At 48.3% G+C, this 20,295-nt stretch overlaps 2 protein-coding genes across 2 annotated transcripts in view; both read left to right on the top strand.

Moving 5' to 3' along the window:
- UFC1 (ubiquitin-fold modifier conjugating enzyme 1) overlaps positions 1–13,440 on the top strand; it is a 17,177-nt gene extending 3,737 nt beyond the window's left edge. Inside the window, exons 2-7 of the mRNA XM_059413489.1 lie at positions 9,438–9,695; positions 11,757–11,824; positions 12,043–12,106; positions 12,408–12,484; positions 12,731–12,821; positions 13,026–13,440. Of these exons, the coding sequence (XP_059269472.1) occupies positions 9,573–9,695; positions 11,757–11,824; positions 12,043–12,106; positions 12,408–12,484; positions 12,731–12,821; positions 13,026–13,106 (504 nt within the window). The 5' untranslated portion in view covers positions 9,438–9,572 and the 3' untranslated portion in view covers positions 13,107–13,440. The remainder of the gene's footprint in view (positions 1–9,437; positions 9,696–11,756; positions 11,825–12,042; positions 12,107–12,407; positions 12,485–12,730; positions 12,822–13,025) is intronic.
- A 585-nt stretch (positions 13,441–14,025) lies between these two features.
- On the top strand, positions 14,026–20,089 carry USP21 (ubiquitin specific peptidase 21). The gene is made up of 13 exons (XM_059413476.1): positions 14,026–14,235; positions 15,043–15,663; positions 16,437–16,496; positions 16,654–16,774; positions 16,985–17,096; positions 17,307–17,462; positions 17,936–18,000; positions 18,234–18,337; positions 18,525–18,611; positions 18,911–18,989; positions 19,173–19,280; positions 19,389–19,503; positions 19,707–20,089. The coding sequence occupies exons 2-13, from the start codon at positions 15,064–15,066 to the stop codon at positions 19,795–19,797; spliced, it is 1,698 nt and encodes a 565-aa protein (XP_059269459.1). The 5' UTR covers positions 14,026–14,235; positions 15,043–15,063; the 3' UTR covers positions 19,798–20,089.
- The last annotated feature ends 206 nt before the right edge of the window (positions 20,090–20,295 follow it).

Here is a 20,295-nt window from a genome sequence, read left to right as displayed (position 1 = left end):
TTTTTTTTTTTTTTTTTTTTAAAGATTTTATTTATTTGACAGAGATCACAAGTAGGCAGAGAGGCAGGCAGAGAGAGAGAGAGAAGCAGGCTCCCCACTGAGCAGAGAGCCCGATATGGGACTCGATCCCAGGACCCTGAGATCATGACCTGAGCCGAAGGCAGCGGCTTAACCCACTGAGCCACCCAGGCGCCCTTCCAGGGCCATTCTGACTCCCATATCCCTGTCCCCTTTACTCTTGAACTTCATCCTACAGCAGCTTACCTTTCTGTTCTCTCTTGTTCTTGGATCCCCATGAACTGCAGGCTGTTCCTGTTACTCATTTTCACCCAACATTTGACTAGCTCCAAACTTCATTTCAGCTTCAAACCCAACTATAAGCCAAACTCTAAGCTAGAATTCCGGTGTCTCCTCGCTCCTGGATAGAAGAAGGAGGGCCACCGTCACTGAATCGTAATGATCTTCCTAAAACGCTCCTTAACCGGCTCCCTTTTTTTGTTCCCCTGCTCTGACTTTAACCAATAAGTCTTTGGACGAGTTCCTTAATTTCTCTGAGCTTTTTTCATCTGTAAAAGGGAAAATACAACATCCACCCCATAGGTCATTATTTTAATGATTATATGAAATTAACATATGAGCTTTAGCATACAGCCCAGCCCATAGTAAGTATTCTATAAATGTTACCCAATATTTAGGTGCTACCCTTCTCCCTGGTTTCAGAAACTTCCCAGGTTCTTTTTCAGTGCTCTCTGCTGCCCCCGTGGGGACAACTTCTGAGTCACTGGTATCCGACAGGCCCTGCCGCAAAAGAGCCCTCTCTTATGCCAACCTCCCTTGCTAATTAGAGAATCAGTTCTTGGTTGGTTGGTCAAATAAAAAATGCTTTATATTCCAGCCCATTCTCTGTCTTTCTAAAAGAATGTGTCAGGGGTCGCCTGGGCAGCTTAGTCGTTAGGCATCTGCGTTCGGCTCAGGTCATGGTCCCAGTGTTCTGGGATCGAGCCCCAAGTGGGCTATCTGTTCAGTAGAGAGCCTGCTTCACCCTCTCTCTCTACCTGCCTCTCTGCCTAGTTGTGACCTCACTCTCTGTGTTAAATAAATAAATAAAATCTTTAAAAACAAAAAAGCAAAACAAAACAAAAAAAATACTGTCTGTGACATTCTCCTAGCTTTATTAATTTAGTAACACTGGCGAGGCACCTGGCTGGCATCAGTTGGTTAAGCATCTGCCTTTGGCTCAGGTCATGGCCCTGCGGTGCTGTGATCAAGCCTGGCATTGGGCTCCCTGCTCAGCGGGGCGCCTGCTTCTACCTCCCTCCCTACACCCCCGCCCCCGCCACCGGCCACTCATGCTCTGGCTCATGCTCTCGAAAACAAAATCCTTTTTTAAGAAGATTTTTAATTTATTCATTTGAGACAGAGAGAGAGCACAAGCAGGGCAGAGGGGCAGTGGCAGACGGAGAAGCAGGCTCCCCAGTGAGCAGGGAGCCCAATGCGGGGCTGGATCACAGCATCCCAAGATCATGACCTGAGCTGAAGGCAGATGCTTAACTGTCTGATGCCAACCAGGCATCCCAATAAATAAAATCTTAAAAAAAAAAAAAAGATTTGGAGCACTTGGGTGGTTCAGTCAGGCATCCAACTCTAGGTTTTGACTCAGGTCATAGGTTGTGGGATTGAGCCCTACAGCTGCAGCCCTTACCCCCAACTTTGCAGGCTTCCTGATCAGTGGGGATTCTGCTTGAAAGATTCCCTCCCTCTGCCCTTCCTCCCACTCATGTTCTCTCTCTTTCTCTCTCAAAGCAAATAAATTGTTCAGTTGGTTAAGCAGCTGCCTTCGGCTCAGGTTATGATCCCAGCGTCCTGGGATCGAGTCCCACATCGGGCTCCTTGCTCGGCAGGGAGTCTGCTTCTCCCTCTGCCTCTGCCTGCCATTCTGTCTGCCTGTGTTCGCTCTCTCTCCCTCTGTCTCTCTCTGACAAATAAATTTTAAAAAGATCTTAAAAAAAAAAAAAACCCTAGGGGCACTTGGGTGTCTCAGTCGTTAAGTGTGCTTGCTCAGTGTCCTTGCTCAGTGGGGAGCGGGCTTCTCCGTCTCCTGCTCCTCCTGCTTGTATTCCCTCTCACTGTCTCTCTGTCTGTGAAATAAATGAGTAAAATCTTAAAAACAAAACTCTAGTAACACGGGCAAGGAAAGTCATTCAGTCGTTTATTTAATAAGTATGATAACCATCTACTGATGTCAGATGCTGTGATAGGCATACAGGAGGGACACACAGTGGTGAACAAAACAGACATGTCTTCATGGAGCTCACTAAGGAAAGAGAAATATTCTAAATTGAGATAGGGGCTATGAAGAAAAGGAACAGAGGCTGCGACAGGAAAATGAATGATCTGGGAAGGTCTCCTGTTGAGGTGACATGGAAACGGAGACCAGAGGGCCAAGACAGAGCCAGTATCTTGCGGAGAATGGGGAGGGGTATCCTAGGCTGAGGACACTTGCAAAAGGTCCAAAGGCAAGAGAGACCCGACACCCTGGGAGCCTGGATGACCGTGGGCATCTGGAAACCACAGCCTTCTTTCCCATTGCTCGTAGATCACTCTTTAATAACTCCTCCATAATTTTACTAAGAATCAATAATCTTTTCTTTAATTTCCAGAATTCACCATCTAGAATTTCCTTCTTTGAAAATGTGGACATTTGCCATATTGTGAGTTCTTTAGATTATATAAAGGGGACACAATATCACTTACATAATAACTTCTGATTTCTAGAATACCATGTGTCCAGGGCCTGAACTCATTTAAAATGCTAAGAATCCTGTTACTATTTTAGTTTATCATTAATTAACTTACAACTAACAGAAATAAGTTTCCTCCTCATATTTCATCATTTCCTCATGTTCCAAGCTGTAGCTATTTATATACATTTTTATATTGCTAAAATAATAATGTAATTAGCTTTATTGCAGATGATATCTTATTTACCTAGGCAACTCGTGAGAATCCACTTTAAAATTACTACAAATAATAGTAGAATTTAGTTAAGTGGGAGGAAAGTAACATGCAGAAATAAATATCCTTTACATATATAAACAGTAAGTTAAAGATGTAATTAAAGAAAAGACTCCATAGCAACAAAACAGATAAAATGCCTAGGAATAACCTTAACAAGAATGTGCAGGATCTGTCTGAATTTTAAAATGCTACCCACATAAAAGAAAACTTGAACAAATGGAAAGTAACATCATGTTCTTGGATAGAGAGAATGAATATATAATGATGTCACTTTCCCAAAGTTGTCTATAAATTTAATATGATCTGTAGAAAAATATTGGCAGGATTTTTTAAAAGTAATTTTTAAAGATTCTATTTATTTATTTGAGAGCGAGAGAAAGAGAGTGCAAGCCGGTTGGGGTGAGGAGCAGAGGGAGAGATAAGCAGGCTCCCCACTGAACAGGGAGCCTGATGTAGGGTGTGATCCCAGGACCCTGAGACCATGGCCTAACCTGTAGGCAGATGCTTAACCACCTGAGTCACAAAGGTGCTCCTTTGCAGAATTTTTAAAATTAGGGGTGCCTGAATGGCTCAGTGGGTTAAGCCTCTCCCTTCGGCTCAGGTCATGATCTCAGGGTCCTGGGATCGAGCCCTGCATCAGGCTCTCAGCAGAAAGCCTGTTTCCGCCTCTCTCTGCCTGCTGCTCTGCCTACTTCTGATATCTCTCTCTGTGTGTCAAATAAATAAATAAAAAATGTTTTTAAAAAGGATTTTTAAAAATAAAATAAGTAGGGCGCCTGGATGGCTCAGTGTGTTAAGCCGCTGCCTTCAGCTCAGGTCATGATCTCAGGGTCCTGGGATCGAGTCCCATATCGGGCTCTCTGCTCAGTGGGGAGCCTGCTTCTCTCTCTCTCTCTCTCTCTCTCTCTCTCTCTCTGCCTGCCTCTCTGCCTACTTGTGATCTCTGTCAAATAAATAAATAAAATCTTTTAAAAAAATAAAATAAGTATATTTTAAGTTCACAGGGAGAAATAAAGAAGTAACAAATAGAAGCTAGCCCAACCAGAGAGAAAAAATGTATTCCAAAGCTACAATAATTAAAACAATGGGATAACACCCTATGGACAACTTGATGGAACAGAAGTGAAAAGACCTAAATACATATAGAAATTTTATATTGATAAAGGTGTCACCTTAGATCAGTGCAAAGAATCTGTGTTAGGACAACTGAATCAACATCTAGGGAAAAAATGTTGGATCTCTACATCACACCCTTCACCAAAACTAATTCCATATACATTAATAGCCAATCACAATTAATGTAAAGTACTAGAAACTAAAACATAAGGGCACAAAATGAAAAAGTAAAAGAATGGCAAAAGACCCACCATGCAAACAGAAAACAAAAGAAAATTATGTAATGACAGATACAGTAGATTTCAAGCCAAAACCAGTACTAGAAATAAAGGGCATTTCATATCAATAAGTTCAACTTACCAGAAACCTGTAAACTTAAATGCATTTAATACTTTCAAATTATATGGAGGAACAGAGCTACAAGGAAAAAACAATAGACAAATTACAGTCATTATAGGAGACTGAACACATCTCATGGTAAAGAGCATACCTCACTGATAGAGAATATTTCTTTTAGAATCAATAGACCAAAAAAAAAAAAAAAAAAAAAATCAGTACGGATACAAACAAGGAGAGCAGCAAACTGAATTCAGCAAGCATAGATAGTTCACTGTAACCGGCAATTGCGAATTATAAATTATCTTCCTTTTTGTTTGTTTTTTTAAATTTCAGTTAATAAACATATAGTGTAATATTGGTTTCAGGAGTAGGATTTAGTGATTCATTGCCTACATATAACGCCCAACGCTTATCACAACTGCCTTCCTTAATATCCATCAGCCACTTAGCTCATCCCCAACCCTACAAATTATTTTTAAGCACACTTGGGACATTTTAAAAAACTGACATATTGTGCTATAAAGCAAATTTCAACAAATTTTGGAGGATTTAAAATATACAGTGTTTCTTGCTCTCATACAGTTCAGCTACAAATCAGTAACAAGGTAACTGAGAAAGTCTATTTAGAAATTAGGAAACAATTTTAAATAACTCCCCAAATTATGACTGAAGTTAGAGAATAATTGGAACTCAATGATAATAAAAATAGTACGTGCCAAAGTTTACAGGATGGGGCTACAGCTGTGTTTTAACAAGAAAATGTGTAGTCTTAAGTGCACATATTAGGAAAAAAGAAAAGCTGAAAATGTACAAGGCTTGCATTATCTCTAGAACCAAGAATAGTAAATTAAATCCAAAGAGAGTGGAAAAAAGAAAGTGCGCACAAAAAGATGTCTGGAAGGATATATACTCAAAATGATAGCAGTTTTTAATCTCTTGGGGTAGGATTTTTTTTTTTTTAAAGATTTACTTATTGGACAGAGGGAGACCACAAGTAGGCAGAGAGGCAGGCAGAGAGAGAGAGGAGGAAGCAGGCTCCCCGCTGAGCAGGGAGCCTGATGTGGGGCTTGATCCCAGGACCCTGGGATTATGACCTGAGCCAAAGGCAGAGGCTTAACCCACTGAGCCACCCAGGTGCCTCACTTGGGGTAGAATTAATTAATTTAATTTTTCTGTATCATTTAAGTAAGGCACAAGAAACAAAGCCATTTCCGTTTTAAGGGGGAAAAGCAGTAGAGGAAAACATGGGACAATCTTTTTGTTGTAACTGTTGGTGTAGTCTCTATACCCAACGTGGGGCTTGAACTCATGATCCTGAGATCAAGGGCCACTCTCTCTAAACACTGAGCCAGCCAAGTGCCCTGAGGGATAATCTAGACTATTACGGTGACATACCCGAAGCTTTAAGCAAAAAGCCTGATAAACTCAAACTCATATATGAAAAATTTATACATGGTTAAAGATATCATGAAGGGGCTCCAGGGTGGCTCAGTCAGTAAAGCATCTGACATCATGGTTTTAGCTCCAGTTATGATCTCAGAGTCCTGGGATGGAGCCCTACTTCCGTCCAGCTCCCTGCCCAATGCAGAGTCTGCTTCTCCCTCTCCCTCTGCTTGTGTGCTCTATCTCAAATAAATAAATAAAATCCTTTTTATAAAAATATTTTATTTATTTACTTGACAGAGAGAGACACAGCAAGATGGGGAATGCAAGCAGAGAAGTGGGAAAGGGAGAAGCAGGCTTCCTGCTGAGTAGGGAGCCTGATGCAGGGCATGATCCCAGGACCCTGGGATCATGACCAGAGCCAAAGGCAGATGCTTAATGACTGAGCCACCCAGATACCACAATAAATAAAATCTTTAAAAATACCGTGAAGAGAAGCAAAGACTGATAATAAACTGGGAAGATTATTTACAACTCATCACAAATGTCTAATTGCTTTGATACAATAACAACAAACCCTCACACAAATCACTGAGAAAAAATGAATAGTAATTGAAAAGAGGTAAAGGATATAAGAATTTATAGAAAAGAAAAGAGGAAATACAAATGAATGCTAAACCTCTCAGAAGACACTTAGCCAGGGGGCCTCACTGGCTCAACTGGTAGAGCATGTGACCCTTGATCTTGAGATCTCAAGTTCAAGCCCCACGTTGGGCACAGAGCTTACTTATTTAAAACAAAACAAAACAAAAAACGATCTTGAGATTCCACTTCAATCAAGGAATTGGCAAAAACAACTGTTACTAAAAATGCTTTGTTTTGGAGGAAACCTTGTTATTTTTTTAATTGCCAATGGTAATACGAATTGGTTTAATCTTTATAGAGGGCCATTTGGCAATATTTAACAAAATTTAAAATGCACACATCTTTTGAGGCAACAGTTCCATATCTGAGTATTTATTGCACATGTGCAAAATGGTGGGTGGACAAGGCTATTAACTACAGAACTGTTTGTAATAACATGAAACTGAACACAGTCTATCCATTCACTAGGGTCTGGTTGAATAACTTATGGTGGTAGATCCCAACAGTGGGATGTATCTACTGCAGAAGAGGGGGGAAAGAGAGAAGGAAAAGAAAAATGAGATAGTGTTAAATGCATTAATATGGAACAGCCTCCAAGATATATTATTCAGTGAGAAAAGGAAAGTGCAGAAATATGTATAGTATGCTCCCATTTGTGTAAAAGTTTTAAAAGAGTATATATGTGTATAGATATTGATTAGTGCATAGAATATTTTTGGAGGGATGTACAAAAAACTAGCTGGAGGAGGGGGCCCCTGGAGAAGGGAACTAAGCAGCCAAGGAATGGGATAAGAGGGAGACTAACATTTGACTCTATATCCTTTTGTACCTTTGAATTTTGAGCAGGTGCATGGGTTAGCTATTCAAAAGCAAATATTTGGGGCCCCTAGGTGGCTCAGTTGTTGAGTGTCTACCTTCAGCTTAGGTCATGATCCAGCTCCCTGCTCAGCAGGATGTACTTCTTCCTCTCCCACTCCCCCTGCTTGTGATCCCTCATATGAAATATTTTCTCATGCCTTCCTGCCTTACTTGTGCTGTCTTTCTAGAATGACAGATTTCCCCCACTCTCTCCTTGTCGGTGTATCCAGTATACTCATCCTAAGAGTTCTAGTTCAAATGACATCAGCCTTACCCTATTCTCTGAGGCATTGTTACTCAGAATGCATTTTGTATGTTTCCAGAACAGAGATTTTTTGTTTTATGGTGATTGTCTACAAATAAGTTTCTTCCCCCCAAAGACTATGTCTTTCCATCTTTGTCAGCAACTTTCAAATATACAATACCATATTACTAACTATAGTTACCATGCTCTACATTAGGTCCTCAGAATTTATTCTTCTTATTAGATATTTTGCATCCTTTGACCTGTATTTCTCCATTGTTCCCTCACCCCATCAGCAAAGTCTTGTGACAATGAAATCAAAAGCCTCATTCCAAATCTCTGTACTCTATACCACACAACAGTGCCTACACCCGAAAGCGGACGAATTTTTATTTCACTTTGAAGAGTGGTGTCTAGTGAGATATTATAAAGTTTTGCCTTAGCTTTCTCCAATATAATTTTTTAAAAGACATTTATTTATTTATTTATTTGAGAGAGAGAGAGAGAGAGAGAGAGAGAACACAAGATGTGGAGGGAGAGGGACAAAGAGGGACAAGCTGACTTGGTGCCAGGCACTCACTGGATCCCACTGCCTGGAGACCAAGACCTGAACTGAAACCAAGAGTCGGACCCCCAACCAACTGAGGTTCCCAGGCACCCCCCAACATGTAATGTTTTAGAGAAAGTAACATATAGCATTCTAATGAACACAGAAAAAGCATTTGGAAAAAATGCAACATCCATTTATGATAAAAACCCTCACACCAAGATAGAAAGAACTTTCTTAACCCAATGAAGAGCATCTGAATAGCTTACAGCTCTCATCGTACTTAATGAAAAAAGATGATGCTTTCCCCCCTAAAATCAGAGTAAGACAAGGATCTGTGCTCTCAAAACGTTTATTCAACACTGTCTGTCCTGGAAGTTACAGCCATTAGAAATTAAGATATAGCATGCTTATAATTAAGATATAGCTTTGGAGATGGACTACAGAATTTGATGATTAATAGAATATCCAAAATTACTGCTACAGGCTGGATGATTAACAGAATAAACCTCTCAGCAACTTTCAAATATGTAACAGTATGTTACTAGCTATAGTTACCATGCTCTCCATTAGGTCCTCAGAATTTATTCTTTTTATTAGAAATTTTGCACCCTTTGACCTATATTTCTCCATTGAAATATAAATTAAAGCCAAAACTAATGTATTTAGGTAGAAAAAGCAACAGGAAGATACAAAATTCTGCAAAAGCATTGCCAGTACCTACTGCGCGCCGTGTACTACAATCCTCACTAGGGGATTTGATTCCGGAGTTAAAAAAAAAAAAAAAAAAAAAAAAAAAAAAGTCTAGGCAGGACTAAGGCAACTTTTCCTGCGACCCCTCAACTCCTTTAGCCCTGATTAAGAATTCTCTAATTCGATACTGTTAATTCCTCAGGACCCAACCTGTCTACTATACTTTGATTCTCCAAAGTTCCCAACAATTAGCACGAGTTTAATGCCCTTCTATCGGGTGGCCTCTGCTACCTGAGCCACACTACACGGAAGCTAACGAACCTTCTTCAATCTGTGAACAGCGCGTTTCAGGAAGACAGCGCCTGGCACGGCGCCTCGAACAGCCGCAAATCGAACAACCCGGCCGAGTCTGGGAAGGCTTCCGAGTTTTCCGAGATCACGTCTCTGAGCATGAGCGGAAGTCACCTTTTGGGCAGTCAGTCTGCGGGTTTTTTTCAAATGTTAGGTACCATATTAAGGAGCAATCAACTTCACTCTGCTTTCCCCGTGGCACCCACAAGCAAGTGACCAGGTGACAAATTACTTTCGTTACAGGAAAATAAAGCCCGCACTCAAGGAAGTCCTCAGGCAGCCCAAACAACCCCGTCTTCCCATAGTAAAGATGGCGGCCCCCGGAGCGTAGACTGCAGGCAGTACCACTTCCGCATTTTCCTTGCGCCCTCGTCCAACATGGCCGACGAGGCCACCCGGCGTGTGGTGTCCGAGATCCCGGTGCTGAAGACTAACGCCGGCCCTCGAGATCGTGAGTTGTGGGTGCAGCGACTCAAAGAGGAATATCAGTCTCTTATCCGGGTTAGTTGTGCCTCTGCGGCCGGCCGCGTCGCAGAAGGGTTGCGGGTAATCAGGTGTCCTTAAGAATAGGCTCCGTGTGGAAGTCGCTTCCGGTTATAAAATTTAACTCCCAGATTCATAGAAGGTGGACAGTTGTGGGGCTGGGGGGATCTAAGGAGGTATGGGAGGGAGGAGGCCAAAGAAACTCAGTTTAGGAGCCCCGGTGCGGCCAAAACAGCTGTTATTTTGGGGGGCACGTCCTCCCGGAAGGTGACGTGTCCTTCTGGCTTCAGGTGTTCTGTCTCCTGGAGGTACGGGAGGTGGTCCAGAGGAATTCCTGGGGCCCTAAGTCCCGGTCGTTTCTCTCTGTTCCCTCTTTTACCGTTCCTGTGAGAGAAGGAACGGTAGGCCTGAAAAGTAAAGTAAGCGTTAGTTGCAGAGAGTTGAGGAGTTGAGCTCACAGTTAGGAATGAGCCATCTTCTCGGCAAATCTCTCTTCTGTGGGAAGAGAAGACGGTCTGTCTTCCTCGCGGTGGCCTCTGCCTGTTTCAAAAGCCAGCAGCTCTCCTGACACGAGTATTTGTTTCCACTAACCACCCCCCCCCCCTGCCCCATGTGTACACCTAGCATCTGGGGACGGGGTCCAAAGCTGAATAGGGTGGAACCTACTGAGATAAATGAAACAAATCATTATAACATGAAGAGGAGAGAGAGGGAGGGATGGCTAGGATGTTCTGAGGGCAGAAGGTGAGATTCCTAAATCACCCTGGGTCTGGTCGGGAAAGGATTCATAAAAGAGGCAGTGCTTGAGCTTCAAGGGTAAACCTAAGTTAGCCTGATAAACAGGGTAAGAGGGGGATGTTCACGGCAAAAGGAATAGCATGAGCAAAAGCATGGAAGTTACAAATGGCATGATGTGTATAAAGAAACATAAGTAGTTCAGAGTTGCTAAAGCATCAAGCGTAGGGCAGGGAGTGGTAGACAAGGCTTGAGAGATAGGCTTGAGTACTTGAGTACTTGAATACCTCGAAGGTGCTGGGATACCTTTAAAGTATCTTAAGCTGAGGAGTGATGTGCTCAGATTGGATTTAGACCAATCACAGTGAGTAGAGAGGAACAAAGAATTAAAAGAGGTAAGATTGAAGGCAGGAAACAAATTAGGCAGCTGTCATTAAGCCAGGCAAAAGAAAGATGATGACCCCAACTGAATAGTTATTGTGAGGCTAGAAGAGGTAGATCTCAAGAACGTTCAGAAGGTAAAATCAGCAGTACATCCTGAAGGTTTGGTGGAGAGGAGAGGAGAGGGAAGGTCAAGGATGATTCCCACTCTTCGGCTTGCATTACTGAGCGAATGCTAATACTGTCATCTGAGATTGACGCCATAGAGAAATGGTCTGAAGAACCACGAGGAAGTCCTGAGTTTGAGGTACCTGTGAAATGAAGTTAGAAAGTTCAGTATATAATTGGATACTAGAGTCTGAAGCTCTGAGAAATGGTCTAGATTAAAATAAAGAGTTGGAAATCAACAGCACGCGGGTAATGGTCAAAACCAGGATGCTCTGAGGTTCTGCAGGGAGGGAGGAGGATACCATAAAATGAGTCGTGGGCTGAGGGCAGACACTATCAGAAGTGAGAAGAGAATCCCGGAGATGTCATCTTTTGTCCTTGCTAAACCGAGTGGGACCCAACCATCCTATTCTCTTCTCGGAGCAAGTCTCCCACTTACCAGTGTAACTTTGTCTTCAGCTTTCCTCCTGTCAGAAAAGTGGGGTACAGGGGCACCTGGGTGGCTCAGTTGTTAAGCATCTGCCTTCAGCTCAGGTCATGATCCCAGGGTCCTGGGATCAAACCCCGTGTTGGGCTCTCTGCTCAGTGAGAAGCCTGCCTCTCCCTCTTCCATGACCCCTGCGTGTGTCCCCTCCTCCCAGTCAAATAAATAAAATTTTTTAAAAAATTTTTTAAAAGAAAGAAAAGCTGGGTACATACTAAGGGAGAAAGTAATCACACGCTTTTCTTTTGAGGGAAGAGGGACTGCCTTTGGTCTCAACTCTCCCCCTCAAAGACCTCATTTTCTGCTTTTAGTATGTGGAGAACAACAAGAATGCGGACAATGATTGGTTCCGACTGGAGTCCAACACGGAAGGGACTCGGTAGGCAGACCCTCTTGGGAGTTTTGGGGGTGGGAATCTTAACGTGGCTTGAGCATTTTAATGTCCCAAAGCTCACGCTGGGCCTTCCCTGCCTCCTGGTAGCTGCCTCCGCTCCCACAGCTCCAGAGTTCTCTAATTCCCATCCCATGAGTCTCCCAGAAGAATGGGCAGGTTGGATTGAGGTTTGGTCTTTTTTTTTTTTTTGGTCTTTGTTACAGATGGTTTGGAAAATGCTGGTACATCCATGACCTGCTCAAATATGAGTTTGACATTGAGTTTGATGTGAGTATGATGGAATGAGAAGTATGGAGGTTAGTGGAAGGGGAGGTGATGGTTAGCAAGCTAACCTTTCTTGAGGGGATCAAAGAAAGCTTTTAAAATGGGAGGGAAATGCTGAGGTTTGAAGCAAGCATAGATTACAGCTGCTCATCTCCATATTTAGAATTCCCGTGTGTACATGCTGTTTGGTGGGGGAGGTAGTGGAGGGTGTCAAACATTTCAGCTCAACCAAGAAATGGGCATTGATTAGATTAGTTCATTTCTATCCTGCTTCTGTTTCATTAAGGCCTTATAATTTCTCCAGATTCCTATCACATATCCTACTACTGCTCCAGAAATTGCAGTCCCTGAACTGGATGGAAAAACAGCAAAGATGTACAGGTAGGCTCAACAGGAGACAGGAAAAGGCCAAAGAGGACTTAGGAGAGAACTCTGAGTCTGGAATTTTCCCACAGTTGGCCTGCCTAGAGGGCCTTCTGGCCTCCCTCTGTCAAGTCTGGGCAAAGTACTTAGCTAACTTTGCGCTTGATTCTGCTCCCTACTACTTACCTTGTGCTTCCCAGAGGCTACTGTGCTTTATGGTAAACTTTACATGTCAACACCGTCTTCCTCTTGTCCCTCTCACAGGGGTGGCAAAATATGCCTGACTGATCACTTTAAGCCTTTGTGGGCCAGAAATGTGCCCAAGTTTGGACTAGCTCATCTTATGGCTCTGGGGGTAAGTTTGGGTTATTTGATGCATAAGGGGAGGGGGAGGAATTAGGCACGTAGCAATGTAAGAAAAGTAACTCAGAATAAACAAGGAGTGACAGTGTTTTCCCTGGGCATGTTCCCATAGAATCTCTCTGGGAAGGAGCTTCTGATGGAACAAGAGATGTTGACCAAGTAGTCGTAATCTGACAGGGTCTCCCTTGTATTGCAGCTGGGTCCATGGCTGGCAGTGGAAATCCCCGATCTGATTCAGAAGGGCGTGATTCAGCATAAAGAGAAATGCAGCCAATGAAAGATCAAGCCACTGAGGCAGGACAGAGGGACCTTTAATAGGCTACATTCTTGCTCTCTGTGCATCACTCTTACTCATCCAACCGCTTCCCCCCCATACCACTTCACCCATAATTGTTACTAAGTAGCTGCATCGGGCATGCTGAAAAAAAGAAACAAAAGCATTGCTACAGAATTCCTAAGGCTACACAGGGAGGGGAAGGACTGGGGCAATTTGTATGCCTTCCGCAGGTGAAGCAGTGTGAGATCCAGAAAGGCTGGGAGGGCTGAAAGTGGGTGCATAGTCTTTTTGGTTTCTGGAGATAACTCTTCAATAAAAGCTGCTTCCTCTGGTAGTCCGTGGTTCTCATTGGTGGCTGTGAAGAGAGGGTGAGCTGGTTAAGACCCAAGGCACATATACAACTACATAAGTTTGGGAGGAAGGGGGAAATGGAGGATGCTGTGGTCGGGAGTTGGGAAGTGAAAGGAAATCTTGGACTGCTCTGCCTCCTGCTGAGATCTGCTTGCAGAGATCTGCTCGTGTCCTCTAGCGGGGTGCCTACTGCTTTGGTCTGCAAGATGCTTGAGGAATGGTTTTGCAGAACCAGCATTTCCCGTCCTCCAGGGATCTTCCCGTCCCTACGTGGAGTGCTGGATCCTACTCCACTGGTCTGCGAGCTGGACCCAGGCAGTGCAGCTTCCCACACTGGCACCCCTGCTCCCACGGAAGGATCTGTGCTGCAGGCCTGCGGGCCATACTACGATGATGGATCTACATCCCTATAGTTTGAAGCGACGGTTTTAAAACAGTTCAGGGCAGATCTGGGGACCGGCGGTCCTAAAGTTGGCTGCGTTTCCATGGTGTCGGCGGCAGAGCCAAGGGGGCGGGTTCACGCAAGCGCCGTGGAAGCAGGTGGGTGGATTTCGAGTGTGGGTGCGCAGGCGCTGTGAGAGGCGGTGAAGCCGGTGGCCGGTGGTCGGGCGGGACCAACAAAGATGGCGGCGGCCCCTGCGGCGGGAGAGATCTGGGCAACAGCTGCGGCTAAAGCTGCAGCCCGGCCCTCGGGGGGGCTGCACGGGGGTAGTAGGGGGTGGCCCTGAGCTGGGGCTTGGCCCCGGCTGGCCTCCCCCGCCGCCTCACCGGGGGACAGGTACGGGCCGGGGCGCTATGGCTGGGTGGGGGGGGCGCGGGAAGACTGTTCCGGACCCGAGAGGACGCCCTCCGCAAAGGCAGGGCGCGGGGGGCTCAGCAGGCCTGGGGGACCTGGGCTGGAGGGACAGCATCCATGGACCGCAGGGAATACGCCGCTGGACCCCGTAGCCAATCAGCGGCCTCGGCCTTTCTGCCCTCGAGGGGGGCGGACCCGGCTGAAGCCCTGCTGTGGTGGGAGAGGTGCGGAGATTAGGGTCGGGGCGTCGTTCGTCCTCCCTCCCCGCCACTGCCCCTGAGCCCCGACACCTCGCTGGAGCCTCAGGGGTGGGGGATGGAGTGATTCGCAAGTCACTCATTTAGTCGGCTTCATTTGCAGTCCGGAGGGACAGGGGTTTGAGGGTGGAATGCTGTCTTTGGGTTGTTTTCCTTACATCCACACCCTCATTTGTCCAGAGAGTCTAAGTGACCCAGGGCACATCCCACTTGATTAGCCAGGCGTGGGGGCCCTTGGCATGAGCGTTTAGATCTTAAAGACAGCCGAGATAGAGACTAATATTGGCTTTTCAGTAAAGCTGTATTCTGCAGGTAGGGCCTGAGGAATTTAGAAAGAATCAAAGCGGTGGGCTGCTATCATTCATTCATTTACTCGAAGGATACTAAGTATCGACTTTGTGTCACACACTGTGCTAGATAGTGGGGGTAGGTAGACGTGGTACCTGCCTGCAGTGCATGCAGAAGCTAGTGTGGTAATGTAGGTTCCCTCCTCCCTCCACACTCAAATGCTGACCCTCTCTTCTCCTCCCAGGTCCAGCCTGTGGTGTCCACAATGCCCCAGGCCTCTGAGCACCGCCTGGGCCGGACCCGAGAGCCACCTGTTAATGTCCAGCCCCGAGTGGGGTCCAAGCTACCATTTGCCCCGAGGGCCCGAAGCAAGGAGCGCCGAAACCCAGCCCCTGGGCCGAACCCCATGTTAAGACCTCTGCCTCCCCGGCCAGGTCCCCCTGAGGAACGGCTCAAGAAACTGGAGCTGGGACGGGGACGGACCTCAGGCCCTCGTCCCAGAGGACCCCTTCGGGCAGATCATGGAGTTCCCCTGCCTGGCTCACCACCCCCAACTGTGGCTCTGCCTCTCCCTTCCAGGACCAACCTAGCTCGTTCCAAGTCTGTGAGCAGTGGGGACTTGCGTCCTATGGGGATTGCCTTGGGAGGGCATCGTGGCACTGGAGAACTAGGGGCTGCACTGAGCCGCTTGGCGCTCCGGCCTGAACCTCCCACCCTGAGACGTAGCGCCTCTCTCCGCCGCCTCGGGGGCTTTCCTGGTCCCCCCACCTTGCTCAGTATACGGACGGAGCCCCCTACTTCCCATGGCTCCTTCCACGTCATATCTGCCCGGCCCTCTGAGTCTTTCTACTCCGATGACAAAATGGTGAGGACTTGCCAGCACACGTGGCCTTCCATGCTCATGTTCCTCTGTGCCTCCAGCTTTCTTGCCATCACCTGACTTTCTTTTCCCTCTTTTCCCCCAAGTTCCGATCTCAATCCCTCATTACAGCAGCTTGGACTCTCCACTCCCTCACTTAAGTACCCTCGAGCTTCCGAGACCTTTTTCGGGTTTTCTGCGACTCCCCAGTGTGGTGTGCCATTTCGATCCCCAGGGCATTAACCCAACCATTTGGAATTCTCCGGGTCCCCAGGCCCTTACTCTCCCTTGCTTCACCTTCTCTCCCAGGATGCTGCCTGGGCCTAATTGATCTCTGGAGCTGAAGAGGGGCGGGCTCAGAACATCTGAGTTAGCGTGGTGGCCCATTTCTGAGCTAAGTGAGCTCGGTGGATTGCAGTTGGAGCCATCAGGAGAGGGTTCAGGAAGGGGCCACGGGGGCGGGAGGGGGCTTTGGGGGAAGCAAGGTGGGTGTGGGGAACAGCTGGGCGGCCATGCCTGTGCTCGGGGAGCTCCCCCAGGAGCTACAGCGCCGGCTGGCTGGGCAGAGGAGTAGGTGGGGAACAGGTGGGACAGCCATGGCCGAGTCCGTGGTACACTCAGCTGTGATGGGCTTACTGCTCATGGCCAGTGAGGTAGGGAGCCGCCAAGAGCCCCGTGAGGTACAGGAGGGTGGGAAAGCAGTGGGCAGCGTACTGTTGAAAGGTTCAAGTGCCGGGTGGGATATGTGGGAACCTGCTGACTCGCCTTTGACCTTCCAGGCTCATCACACGCTGCTTCTGGGCTCCGGTCATGTTGGCCTCCGAAATCTGGGGAACACGGTGAGAGCCATCCTCCTGTCTGTCAGTGAAATGGTGCGGGGGGTGTGGCGCTGACCTGGGGAAGGAGAGAGCTGAAGCTCTTCGAGGCTTCCTGTCCCTGGTCAGCAGAAATAATGGCAGTGGGTCTCCTCCCCTCCTCCCCCTCTCCCCCCCCCAGTGCTTCCTGAACGCAGTGCTACAGTGTCTGAGCAGCACTCGGCCTCTGCGGGACTTCTGTCTGCGAAGGGACTTCCGGCAAGAGGTGCCTGGAGGGGGTCGAGCCCAAGAGCTCACTGAAGGTGCGGCAGCTGCTCCTGCTCCCACCTTTCCAGTCCTCTCCAGCCTCCGGGACCATCTGCCAATCATGGCAACCCCAACCCTCAAATCTGGCGGCTGTATCTGGTTGTGCTGGTGCCGCTTCCCTGGGAGGTTGTTTTCTACCCTCTGAGCCTCCCTGGGCTTGCCTCTTCCAGTCAGTGACCTCTGTTTCCCCACACCCACCCCAACAGCCTTTGCGGATGTGATCGGTGCCCTGTGGCACCCTGACTCGTGTGAAGCTGTGAATCCTACTCGATTCCGAGCGGTCTTCCAGAAATACGTCCCCTCCTTCTCTGGATACAGGTGGGAGAGCTGGAGGGTATGCTGTTTCTCTCTGGCCACGTCTGGGGCTCAGGCCAAGCAGGGGCCCTGGCAGCATGGCGCGGGACCTTCAGATGTTCTCCGTCCAGGAGAGGGGGACCAATGTCTGAGCACGAGACTGTCTTTGGACAGGGGATGTGGGGAAGGAGGGGAGGACGGGGTCCGTTGCCCACACCCTGTTTCTGGCTGTAGCCAGCAGGATGCCCAAGAGTTCCTGAAGCTTCTCATGGAGCGGCTACACCTGGAAATCAACCGGCGGGGCCGCCGGGCTCCCCCCATCCTGGCCAGCAGTCCTGCTCCCTCTCAGCCCCGCCGAGGAGGAGCTCTGCTGGAAGAACCTGAGCTGAGGTAAGGTCGCTCTTCCCGGTAGTTGCTCCTCAGCATGCCTCGCTTAGGGAACTGAGCTCGTCAAGCCTGAGGATTTGGGGTTCATAGAAACACTCAGCTTAGGGAGTAGTTTGAGAAGCAGTGCCGAAGTAGCTGGGAAAGGAGGCTGAAGGGGGGAGATGGGGTCAGGGGATAGGGTATGGATGTCCCTGGGCCAAGGGAGAGGGGATAGCAACTTTACAGCCAGGAGTATAGAGAGTTTAAAGCCCAGGGAAGTCAGCTGCTCTTTCCTTGTTCCTTCCTTTTCCTCTTCCCTTGGATTCCCCCCAAAAGTCTTCTGAAGCATCACTCCTTTGAGACTTCTCAGAAATGTCGAGTAGGAGCTAGAGTACGGGTGGGGTGCAGGACTGTGTGGGTCATTTCCGTGGTGCCTGGGGTGCCCAGGGATCCCCTTTTCTCACTGGGTGCTCTCCACGTCCCTTAATCTGTGCTAGTGATGACGACCGAGCCAACCTAATGTGGAAGCGTTACCTGGAGAGAGAAGACAGCAAGATTGTGGGTACGGAGCGGGCACGGTCAGTGTGGGAGGTCGTGGGCTTGGGAGAAGAATTGACACCGCAGGGGCGTGGGGACAGGCTAGATGTTGGAAGTGTGGACGGGGTGAGGGGTTTGTTAGGAGAGCCGGCGCTGGGAAAGGAAGGGTTGGGCTGAGGGCTGGGAAGAGATGGGAACCCAAGGAAGCATCTCGGGCACCTCACAGTGACTGTTTCTCCCGCCTCTTCACTTGTCTAGACCTGTTTGTGGGCCAGTTGAAAAGTTGTCTCAAGTGCCAGGCCTGTGGGTATCGCTCCACGACCTTCGAGGTTTTTTGTGACCTGTCCCTGCCCATCCCCAAGGTGGGATTCCAGAGGATTCCAGGGGTGGATGGGACATGGGTTCTGGGACCCTTCCCTACCCACCCCCAGAGCGTGGGAGGGAGCCCGGTGGGTCTCCGAAGTAGAACCTTAGCCTGGATTGATTGAGAAGAGTTGGAGACGGAAATTCAGAACATACTGACTTTTCATTCCCGTTTCCCTGCCTCAGAAAGGATTTGCCGGGGGCAAGGTGTCTCTGCGGGATTGTTTCAGCCTTTTCACCAAGGAAGAAGAGCTAGAGTCAGAGAATGCTCCAGTATGTGGGGTTTCACAAGGGGCGCAGTAAGGGGGGGAGACCTTGCAGGGGGGGGGGGGGGGCGGAGGGGCTAAGGATGGAAGGGGTCACAGGATGCTTTGGTATAGGGAATCGTATTTATAGGTCTGGGCTTGTGTTGGAGTCTCAGGTATGTCCTAATACTCCTCAGGCTGAGGGGAGTAGCCCAGAGGATACAGGAGTTACGGGGAGGTCAGTGAATTTGTACGTGAGTCAGGGAGTCAGAAAAGCCAGTCGAGGAAAGGAGCAGATTAACGTGACATTATTTGACATTTCTTCAGGTGTGTGACCGATGTCGGCAGAAAACACGAAGTACCAAAAAGTTGACAGTACAAAGATTCCCCCGAATCCTTGTGCTCCGTATCCTAATCCTCAAATTCTTCTTTCTCCTATCTGTACCCCCATCCCACATGTTCCATTTGGGAGTTGACCTTTTTCCTACCACACCCGGGGTGTGTTCCCAGAGGGGAGTGGACAGGATTCAAGACCTCAGGCCTCTTCAGAGGCCCTCTGCCTCCCAAATGCTCCTTAACTAGGGCTTAGATCTTAATCGATTTTCTGCCTCCCGAGGCTCCATCAAGAAAAGTTCAGTAGGTGTGGATTTCCCGCTGCAGCGACTGAGCCTGGGGGACTTTGCCAGTGACAAAGCTGGTGAGTCTGGAAGGGAGGGACCTGAAGAGCTCCCCTGAAGGGGAGGGGGTGGGGGCCTGGGCCCTAGCACGGTGCAATTCTGCAATTCTTTGGCCTCCAAACCCCCAGGAAGCCCTGTCTATCAGCTGTATGCCCTCTGCAACCACTCGGGCAGCGTCCACTACGGCCACTACACAGCTCTGTGTCGGTGCCAGACTGGTTGGCATGTCTACAATGACTCTCGGTGAGAATAGCCTCCCACGCCATCCCCGCCCCCTTCCCACTGCAGCTCGCACACTTTGCCCTAATCTGCAGCAGCCCTGGGACAGCAGAATGCCTGGGGGCCCAGATGCTGGGGGGATGATCTGCCGGGGAGGTGGGGATCCACGGGTAAGAGGGGGTCCACGGCAGTGATCCCAACCCCCACCCCGTCTGCCTTCTCCCCAGCGTCTCCCCTGTCAGTGAAAACCAGGTGGCGTCCAGTGAGGGCTACGTTCTGTTCTACCAACTGATGCAGGAGCCACCCCGGTGCCTGTGACACCCCCCCCCCCACCCCCGAAGCCCTGGCACCTGTGAAACCCGTTCAACACCCTTAAGCTCCAGGCTCCCCATTTACCTCAGAGACGTCTATTTTTGTGTCTTTTTAACCGGGGAGGGGGGAGGCGGTGGTTGTAGCGCCCATTATTTTTTTTATTAAAAAGTACCCTTCCACCTGGAGGCTCCCTTGTCTCCCAGCCCCGTGTACAGAGCTCCCAGGCCCCTGCCCGTGTACAGCCCCCAGCCCCTCCACAATCTCACTTTTTGTGAATAAATTTATTAAGAAAAAATGATGTCCTTTTCTGTATTTGTGCTTAGGGGGTGGATACGGAACTGGGCCCAGTTGGGGGCGCCCCCGGCGCCGGGGGGATGTGGGGGGCGTGCCGGACCCTGACGCGCGGGCGCCGACGTTGGCCGGAGCAGCGAAGGTCTGTGTCGGGGAGGGGGGGGGGGAAGAGGGAAGGCGAAGCCGGGCCTGGCGAAGCTGCGGGGAAGCCGG

The sequence above is a fragment of the Mustela nigripes genome, chromosome 10 (assembly GCF_022355385.1).
Source record: "Mustela nigripes isolate SB6536 chromosome 10, MUSNIG.SB6536, whole genome shotgun sequence".
Lineage (NCBI taxonomy): Eukaryota > Metazoa > Chordata > Mammalia > Carnivora > Mustelidae > Mustela > Mustela nigripes.
This window is presented reverse-complemented; position numbering and strand designations above follow the sequence as displayed.